The sequence below is a fragment of the Silene latifolia genome, chromosome 7, assembly GCF_048544455.1.
Source record: "Silene latifolia isolate original U9 population chromosome 7, ASM4854445v1, whole genome shotgun sequence".
Taxonomy (NCBI): Eukaryota; Viridiplantae; Streptophyta; class Magnoliopsida; order Caryophyllales; family Caryophyllaceae; genus Silene; species Silene latifolia.
The window spans coordinates 119,174,456-119,184,051 of record NC_133532.1 but is presented as its reverse complement, the minus strand read 5'-3'; the positions used below and the strand labels follow the sequence as shown (position 1 = coordinate 119,184,051).

Below are 9,596 nucleotides of genomic sequence, written 5' to 3'. Positions count from 1 at the left end.
GCCAGAGGATGACATTTAATTTTTGGATTTACAGCCAAATGACAAGTATGATCTCTCCCTTTTATCCAAATTTCTCATTCATGTTTAAATTTTTCGCATGCATTTAGTTGATAATTCATTTAGTTGCATCATATAGGATTGCATTAGATTTCAATTTTGTAATATATCGTCACATTTAGTAATTGCATTCACTTAGCATAATTTGCATTGTCATTTCAATTTTGCATGTAGAATAGAGCATGCATTGCATTTTCAAAATAAAATAAAAACCAACTAAAAAATGAAAAAAGACAAAAACCACCAAAAACATGTTATTTTATTTCACTAAATTTCCCTCCCATGTCTATAAATAAGTGTGGGGAGGGCCTAAAAAAAAAAGAGCAAAAACATGTCTTTTAATTTGAATTCCCTCCACACATTTATTTCAATTTGGAAATAATGTAAATAAATAAGTGTGAGGAGGGAGTTCTTATAACAAAAATCACAAACATATGTTATTTTACCTTTGAAAATTTCAAAAAACCAAAAAAATATGTTCCTTCCTTTTTCTTATTCACTCCCTATGCTTTTGTCCATTGAGGACAATGTACATTTCAAGTGTGGGGAGGGAAATATCCACTCTTGTGAATATTTGTTTATAATTGTAAATGTTTATAAATTAGAGAAAATGCCTAAAAATTGAAAAATTTCTGAAAAATTCAAAAAATTTACATTGTATATATATGTTTTGTCTAACCTTTGGCATGGCACATTGACCACTTGAGGCAAAAAGGAGCTAGAAGACCGTTTGGTATAATCCCTCCTATCTCTTGCTCCTTTTACTATTCTTTCTTTTTGGTATCTTGGATATTTTGAAGGAGAATGGGAATTTTGTTGCTTTAGGTGTCTCCTTGGGAGACCGTTTGGAATTTTGGTGTTGATGTGCTGCTAGGTTTAGCCAATTTGTTGCACGTTTCATTTCATGTTTGTTTAAATTTCCGCATGCATAAGTTCACATGTAAATACTTGTTGCATTTCTTTCTTTTTGCATTGAGTTTGTAAATAAGTTTTTAAGGAAGAACATGGTCAAAGGAAGGGAACCAAGTACCCCCATGATGAACTAATGTGCCCAATTGTGCCTTTCCCCTCCTCGTGACTCGCACCCGTGGCCTCTTAGTTAGCCGAGGAAGGAGGGCTTGACCGATGAGTTTAGACCGATCTTGTGAGACCTAGGGCCGTAGACTAGACCTTTGGCTCGACCTAGCTACTCAAAGGTAAGGGTAGAGCCTCCTAGGGCGGGTACATTCATACCCCGCCCTCATCTAGGTTCGAGAGTAGGCCTCCTCGCGAGGCGTGTCACATCATTACGCATAAGTGTGTCGCATCGTCCTTAGACCATAAAATTGCATTACATTTTTGTGCACATGATATGAAGCAAAAATCAGTTTTTATGAACCTCACATAGCCAAATAGCCTTGTTTTCTCCCCTACATCGTTTCCCTTTTTGATTCACCCCCTTTGAGCTTAGCCTTTTCATTTGGCAAACCCACTTAAAATAGCTACATTCCCATAACCACCCTTCCTTAATCAAGAATTGGTCGGTTTTGTAGTTGTGTTGTAGGAGGTGATTTGGGTCGTGATGGTGGATGGCTGGCACGTCTACTTGGGTCGGATTTCGATGTGAGTTTGGCATTATATATAAATAAGAGGTTTTGAAAAAGAAATGAAAAACAAAATAGAAAAGTAAAAAAGTCATGAAAAACAAAAAAAAAATGATGAGTCGTGTGTTGTATATATTTGTTTGTTGTCAAGAAAAAAGAAAAAGGCAAGCAACACCCCTACTCATCATTAAATGGGGTAGAAAAGGCCGTTGCTAAATAAAAAGGGGCAAATTGATGTTTTTCCAATGATGAGTCGGGTTTACACATTTTTTGCATGGCTTGGGAAATCGAGTCGTTGTTACGGTGTAGACGTTACCATTTGTTGAAATAAAAGGAGTTTTATCAAATTTTTCCTACTTGAGTTGGGTTTATGCAATTTTTGCATAGTTTTGGTCATCATTGCTATGTTAGGGCATAGACGTGTCTCATGTGTTGCAATAAGAAATGGGATGTGATGTGTCGACAATTCTTGATTTGAGCCCCACATGTCCAAACGGTGCTTGCACCAATCCCGTTTCGACCTTCTCCTTAGCCCCGTTGTAACCCTTGCTTCATGTTTTGTGCATTTTCCCATTGTTTGCATTTCATTGGACATAGGACGGTGTTACACATTAGATTGCGGGCACGTTTTCGCTAGTCGAGTTAGTTGAGTGATTTTGGTTACTTTTTGTCACAAAAATCACCTTGTTCTTTCATTGAGTGACGAGTGAAAACCGTGAGGATGTCGTTGCCTTGGTCTCCTTAGTCATGGGTCCTTTGGTTGAATCTCGTGTCGGTTTTGTAATTCTCGGCGGACTTGCCCTTTCTCCCCTTACCCCGCTCTCGAATCTGTTTCTTGAGCATTGGTCACACAAGGGTTGCTTTTGTCACATTTAGGGGGTTGGCACCTCAATTGGCACTTCTGAGACGGTACTCCCGACCGAGACCATGTTTTGTTGTTTGAAAAATCCGACCACTTAGATGAGGAAAGTGAATCATTTTGTTAGATGCATTCTATTTGTTGATTACGTGCTTTCATGATGAATGTGTCGAAAGTTTTGTAGCAAGACCCAACTTGCCTTGCAATAGGGCACTCTCCCCTCATGGGTGTCAAATTGTGAGTTGAAGCGGCGTTGAGTGCGCTAATACTCGATCGGCTTAAGTAGTAGTTTAGTTGAGTGATGCTTATATTGTGCATCCACTCTCCATATCTATCATAATAATGCTTTGTACATTTGGTTTAGGGACTTACTCGGGGACGAGTAAGGTTTAAGTGTGGGGAGGTTTGATATACGATTAATTTACTTCTAATTCCCTCTTTCTTTTACGCATACCGACTCGTACGAGTCGGTTTGTGTTTTCCTTGCATTTTGTGCCCAATGCCCGTACTTGTTACCTTGCGTATCCTTTTGTAGGAAACGATCCAAGTATGGAGAAATTGGGGCAAGAAAGGCACCCCATTGCCTTTACATGAAGAAGAGGTGAAGAAATGAAGACTGTGTGTTTTGCTTGTGAGGCCGTGAAATGGCCTAGCCACCGTGAAACACACCCCAAGAATCACTCAGGGATTTTTGCGGAAAAGTCAAGAAAGTGCTTTGTCGGCGGAGGCAAGAACCCGCCCACCGGTAAAGCACAGCAAGCGGAATTAAAAGAAGAATTGGAGAAAAAACAAGCTTGGCCTCGCTGCCGGCAGGAGCACCGGCAGCCGGTCAACCGGCATTTCACACATCAACAAATTTGAAGAAGTCCTGAGGAAGGTGTTTTGCGAGTGGGCAGCCGCCCACCGGAAAACACGGATGCCAGCAATTTTAAATCCTTGCACGGTTTTGCCGTAGGACCACCGTGCAGCCCCACCAAGAAAAAACGCAGCAACATGGGATTTGGGCTTTTCTCTCTTTTCCTCCTCTTTTCTTCTTAATCTTGTACAAGCCTATAAATACCCCTCTCCTTAAACCCTTTGACACACAACCCTAGATCTGAGAATATTTACCCTTTCAAGCTTAAAACTTTGTTAATCTCTTTGTTAATCTTTCCTTAATTAGAGAAGTTCTTCAATCAATTAGTGATTGAATTTGGGTTTGTAAGAAGATTGAAGGATTTCCTTCTCTATTATTTCTATCCAAATTCCTCTTTCACTATTTTGTTGGTATTAATTCTCTCCCTATTTTCATTTGTTTACATTTTGTTCTTCTTCCTTGTTTGTTTGATTGTTTATGTTAAAATTGTTGTTGTTGTTTGTTTGTTGTTCTTATTTTCACCATTGTTCATCTTTTCATTGTTCATCTTTCCTTTGTTTCTCTTTCATTTGTTCATCCTTGGATAGTTGTCCTCAAAGACTTAATCTTTGAGTTGATTTGGTTAAAGATTGTGCCTTTTGGATTAGTTAACCTTGTTATTAGATAAAATCTCTTCTTCTCTTAATTATTGTTGATTTGTTGCATGCTTAGTAGTAAGATTCATCTCCTCACCATGTTTGTGACCAAAGTTTCCATCTTTATTGTTTATTTTGCAATTAGGACCATGATTAGTGAGTAGTCTCCTTCTAGGACTCGGTTTGGCCCGATATGGGTAATTTCACTAATTAATTGTCACTAAGGCTAATTTGTGGGGAAAATTGGCTAGGGTAGTCTTGGGGAATTTTCATGCTTAAGGTTTGGTTTCCTGGGTAGTCTTGGCTTTTGACCCTTGTCCACCAACGGAAGTTGGTTAGGTTGTTAGTCAAGTATTTGGGGACCGACCCTTGTCACCAACTAAGGTTGAGACCGGAAGGGAGAACCGAGGAGGGTGCCTCTAGGCTAGTGTTTGAAATCGACCTCCCAAGAAGGGGAGTGGGATGACCCGGAATATGATGAGGGCTTAATGACCTTGACCATTTACTTGACCTCCTTGGGAAAATGCATGTTCTTGGGGTTGTCGGGTTTTGAGTTAGGGAGACCGGCTTTCGAACCCGGGAGGGGGGTTAGTCGGAGTAGCTAGTGTCCTAGTGCGAGACCGGAAGGGAGGTTCTAGGCGAATTAGAGTCATCTCCCCCTTACCTTTCTACCCCTTTTGATTAGCCGAGACGATTAATATGTGGAATTACTCATATTCATGGTCGGACCGAGTTCTAGTCTTTCTCTTTATTTGATCTATCTCCTATCTTTAGCTTGTTTTTACCTTATCTTGTTGTTTGTCTTTAAATTTGTTAGTTTAGCGTTAGTTTGTTACTACCCTCTTTGTTATCTATCGACTTAGCTAAGCTCAAGAATATAGACAATTAGTAATCACCCCTACTCCTTGTGGATCGACCCTCTAGAGTGTACAACGATAAAATCGTGCACTTGCGAGGTTTAACTTGAGACCATCACTTTTCTATGAGTTAAATCACGTCTCCAAATAGGTAACGAGAAGACATCAAAAATTGGGAGGTCTACACCTTTCTCAATTAGTACTTCGAACGTCTCACAGAATTATAAAATGAGTTGTCAGAAACTTAATAGACTGATAAATAACAATGATTAACTAAAAGTCTTTTTAATTATAGATAAACAACTGATTAAGACGGAATTAAACATACCGAGATGCAAAGTAGGAACAAAGCTTATCGGTACCAAATCCCTGAATATCGAGATCAATTAAATCACCATCACTACGATCAATAGCATTGATTAACATCTTCTCATGTTTCATCTCCCAATTTGACTGACGGAGGTTGTGGATGCAGATAGTGCGCCATAAGGAGGGTTCTTTGCACAAAATGTACCACATTTTGCACACAAATTGAACCGATTTAAGTAGTTCGAAAGAGCCTAGTTTCATAAAAATCATTAGAGTTATGTCAAACGGTAAATTAGACCAGTTTCGGTAAATCCCCGAGGGTGATTCAGGATTATCCATGGATTTAACTTCATTAGAGTTTAAATTAGACGACATGATTTGTACATTGAAGAAATTTGACGACAAAGTTGGCAGATTTTTATACTCCCTCCTATTCTAAATAACTCTCCCTATTTTCTTTTTCGTCTATTCACAATACTCTCCCTATTTCCTTATTTGGCAAACTTTTATATTTATTTTAATCCATCCCACCGCATAACAATACCCCATAATACTCATACTTTATCTTATTTTAATCACCTTACCTCACAATAATACTTATTTTAATCACCTTACCCCACAACAATACTTATTTTAATCACACAATACCCTCCCTCTCTCCAATCTCCTACCCACTACAATACTTTACCATCAAAGATGTTAGGAGTACACGGCGTGTACAAGGCCTTGGTACACGGGCCAATCAGCGCTCGCCACGTGTAAAGGTGAGTCAAAGATTCTTTTTTTGTTTGGAGGGAAAGTTGGAGGGAAAAATGGGAGGGATTATTTGGGTTTTGGCGGGATTAGTATTGAGAATAACCCCAAGATTAATTAACACTTATTTTAATCTAATTTCCATAATTAACAACACTTATTTTAATCTAATCTTTATAATTAACAACACTTATTTTTAATCTAATCTTTATAATTAACAACACTTATTTTTAATCTAATCTTTTTAATTGACACTTTATCTCTCTTATTATTTTCATTACTTAAATACAGTAACTTATACTAGAACAAAAAAAATACAGTGATTAAACCTTATTTTTTAATACTCGTTGAACATCTACACCAAAAAAAAAATACTCGTTCAGCATTTGATTAAATGGCGCTTGATTTTGATCTCAATAACTTGTATGAAGAAGGTGAATGTTCACGAGCAGCAGAAACAAAAGGCAACGGTGAAGCAGAATATAATGGCGATGTTGATTTAATGAAAGAGTATGTCGAGTTGTATGGCGACGGTCCAGTGGATGATGATGACACCGTCGTTACTGCTGCTGAGAACGACAACATTGTTGAACCTGTTGTAGGTTTGGCTTACAAGTCATCTGAAGAACTCGCAGCTTTCGCCCATTCATACGCATATAAGAAGGGGTTTTCATGGTACATTCGCACTAATAAACTCTTTAAAAAGTACAAGGAAGACGGTGTTTCAAAAAAAGGTTCCTTTAAGAATGAACCGCGGTATCATATGTATGAAAGATTAAGGCTTTGTTGTGGTCATGCTGCTAAAACCAAGGATGCCTGCAATGTTTACATTGAGTCCCGTTATTTCGACGATGAAGATGTAGTGAAGATAACGCAATGCCATTTAGAGCACAACCATGAGATGGATCCTAAGAAAAGCCGGTTATTTGTTGGGTTTAGACATATAAATGACTACTTCAAAAAGAGGATGATGATCAATGATGTCTTTTTTGGTATTTCAATATTAAATAATTACAAGTCGTTGGTCTTGGAGGGGGGAGGTCATGAGAACCTTGGCTTTAAGTTTAGTGATAGTCGAAACGCCATCAATCAAGAACGAAGACGTAGCGTCATAGATGGCGATGCTAAAGAATTGAAGGCATATTTTGAGAAGATGAAAGAGGAGGATCCTAATTATTTCTATGCAATTGAGCTCGATGATTTTGGGGCTCCAATGAATGTTTTTTGGTGTGATTCACGCTGCCGAGCTATGTTTAAATCGTATGGAGACGTTGTGTCGTACGATACAACTTTCTTGACGAATATGTAAGGCGTTATATCTCAATTTATGTGTGTTAAAATGTTATTTTGATTAATCGCATTTGTTTGTTTTGTTATGTAAGAGTAGGAGTGTTTTACCGTGCTTCAAGAATTCATAAAATTAAAATTACCAATTTAATTGTACTATAGAAATTATTCTGATTACTGACTTTATTTGTTTGGTTATGTAAGTATAAGTTTTGTAGTATATCATTAATCTGATAGAATAAATCATGGTGTTACAGGTATCGCATCCCTTTTTCCCCTTTCATAGGGGTGAATCAACATGGGAATTCAATTGCTTTTACTTGTGCTTTGGTTACGCGTGATTATGAAGAAAGTTTTGAGTGGGTTTTTGCCAAGTTTTTAGAATGCATGGGTAAAGCTCCATCAGTTATATTGACAGACCAGGAAAGAGCAATTGGTAATGCAATTAAAAAAAATCTTCCCAAACACTCACCACAGGCTCTGCCTTTGGCACATATTGAAAAATCTTTGGTAAAAATGCTGGAAAACATCCACTTTGGAACGATATCTCAAGTGACCTTAATTTAGCAGTTCACGACAGTTTGGAGGTGCATGATTTTGAGATAGCATGGAAGAAAATGGTTCGTAAATATGGTATTGAAAAATGTTCGTGGGTGACAGAGTCGTATTTGATCAGGGAGAGTTGGGTCCCCGCATATTGGCGTGGGATATTTTGTGTTGGGATGTCGTCGACGCAGAGGAGTGAGCAACAAAACCGGTTTTTCAAAACTTATGTCAATGGGAGGACTACTTTAAGTCAGTTTGCCCATAAAATTGAGGAAGCCTTGAAATTGAAAGTGGAGGAGGAGACCGCGAACAATCACGATTGCACAGAGAAACCGTATAAGATTGAGTGCAACTTACTTGTTGAGCAGGTTTTCCATAAATTGTATACTAAGAAGATATATAAGTTGGTACGTGACGAGGTAATTGGGTTAATTTATACGAACGCTGATCCGCCGAGAAGACTTGGGCATAGTGTGACATTTAACGTTGAAGATAAAAAAGTGGCGCCATTTGGTAAGTGTAAGAAATATTGGGTTGATATTGACAGAAGTGTGGGACTGCTCAAGTGCTCATGTAAGTTATTTGAGTTCAAGAGTATACTGTGTCGACATATTATTAGATGCATGGTTATCGAGGATGTAAAGGTTATCCTGGAGAAGTATATACTTGATCGATGGCGAAAGGACTTGGTTAGAGAATACGAGACAATCAAAACTGGGTACTATAATCCGGAAGCCTCAGCTCGTGCGAAGAAGTCGTTGGAGGTAACTATAAGGAACCATTACATTTCCACACTAGCGCTTCGAGACGATGAAACTTATGCAACATATGATAGATTGACTTCTGAATTAATTAAGGAGTTGGAGGGGATTGTTGGTGTTGAAACTATAGACGCCTATGTCCCTGGCGGTGTTTCTTCTAGGGTATGGGGTCATAGAAGGCTACAGCCTAAGGAATGCAATATTAGATATATGAAGAGGAAGGCGGCCACGAGAGGAAGGTGGTGCGGGGCCACTGTTGGATGAAGAAGATCTGGGAGGGTACCAAAAGGCAATAGAACTCCCGATGCTAGAAAGAATAAGAAGGTGAGTAATAGAGTAATTGTTATTCATTGTTGTACTAAATTCTTTACTCGGCTTTTTTGCATAACCCTCTAATAACGTCATAATTTTTTGAATTGCATAAAAAAACTAATGTTCCAAACCCATTCACCGCTAATGAGAGCAATCATTTAAATACTGCATGTATCGAGTTTGGTGCGTCGCAATGTACCCCTACGAGGAGCCAGTTTGGTGCGTCGCAATGTACCCCTACGCGGAGCCTGTTTGGTGCGTCACAATGTACCCCTACGCGGAGCCTGTTTGATACGTCGCAATCAACTCCTACAAGGAGCGTATTAGGTGCATCGCAATTACGCTCACCTTATTCTACCCCTAGCAGAAGCACATTTGGTGCATCACAGCCTACTCCTCCTTTGCATGCGATGGAAGGAGATGTTAATCGATCGATGTATGAGTCATCTTACGAATTTTACCGTTAGTTTGTTTGTCATGTAAATTGCATATGAATGAAATTGCATTTTGCATAATGAAGACAATCATTTACTTAACGAAGTCTAATTATATTGACCAAGTTTAATTTCACATACCATAAGTTTAATTCCAGAAACCATGAGTTTATAATTACAAAATTACATACCAATTTAAACTTAGAGCCCTAAAAGATCAACTTAAAAGTAAATAAAGTCATGGACAATATCGCCTCTTATAATCTTCGTCGTAGAAGAGGTTCTCAGTACGCAGTTGCTCTTCAATACGTTCAATGGTCGGGCCTGAGTGGAACAACCAGGTATAC

General features: G+C 38.5%; 3 protein-coding genes across 3 annotated transcripts; 2 read left to right on the top strand and 1 right to left on the bottom strand.

Moving 5' to 3' along the window:
* Positions 1-5,165: 5,165 nt before the first annotated feature.
* Positions 5,166-5,531, bottom strand: LOC141590629 (F-box protein SKIP19-like). The gene has a single exon (XM_074411204.1). It carries the CDS (start codon positions 5,529-5,531, stop codon positions 5,166-5,168), a length of 366 nt encoding a protein of 121 aa, XP_074267305.1.
* A 772-nt stretch (positions 5,532-6,303) lies between these two features.
* On the top strand, positions 6,304-7,763 carry LOC141590628 (protein FAR1-RELATED SEQUENCE 5-like). The gene is made up of 2 exons (XM_074411203.1): positions 6,304-7,136; positions 7,454-7,763. The coding sequence occupies exons 1-2, from the start codon at positions 6,304-6,306 to the stop codon at positions 7,761-7,763; spliced, it is 1,143 nt and encodes a 380-aa protein (XP_074267304.1).
* A 50-nt stretch (positions 7,764-7,813) lies between these two features.
* Positions 7,814-8,767, top strand: LOC141590627 (protein FAR1-RELATED SEQUENCE 5-like). Its single transcript, XM_074411202.1, has one exon. It carries the CDS (start codon positions 7,814-7,816, stop codon positions 8,765-8,767), a length of 954 nt encoding a protein of 317 aa, XP_074267303.1.
* The last annotated feature ends 829 nt before the right edge of the window (positions 8,768-9,596 follow it).

What these genes read in the sequence shown, in the direction of transcription:
- LOC141590629 (XM_074411204.1), bottom strand. Translation starts at nt 5,531, where the DNA reads ATGTCGTCTAATTTAAACTCTAATGAAGTTAAATCCATGGATAATCCT.
- LOC141590628 (XM_074411203.1), top strand. Translation starts at nt 6,304, where the DNA reads ATGGCGCTTGATTTTGATCTCAATAACTTGTATGAAGAAGGTGAATGT. An exon ending in GCTCCAATGAATGTTTTTTG is followed by an intron (nt 7,137 to 7,453) that starts GTGTGATTCACG and finishes ATGGTGTTACAG; the next exon opens with GTATCGCATCCCTTTTTCCC.
- LOC141590627 (XM_074411202.1), top strand. Translation starts at nt 7,814, where the DNA reads ATGGTTCGTAAATATGGTATTGAAAAATGTTCGTGGGTGACAGAGTCG.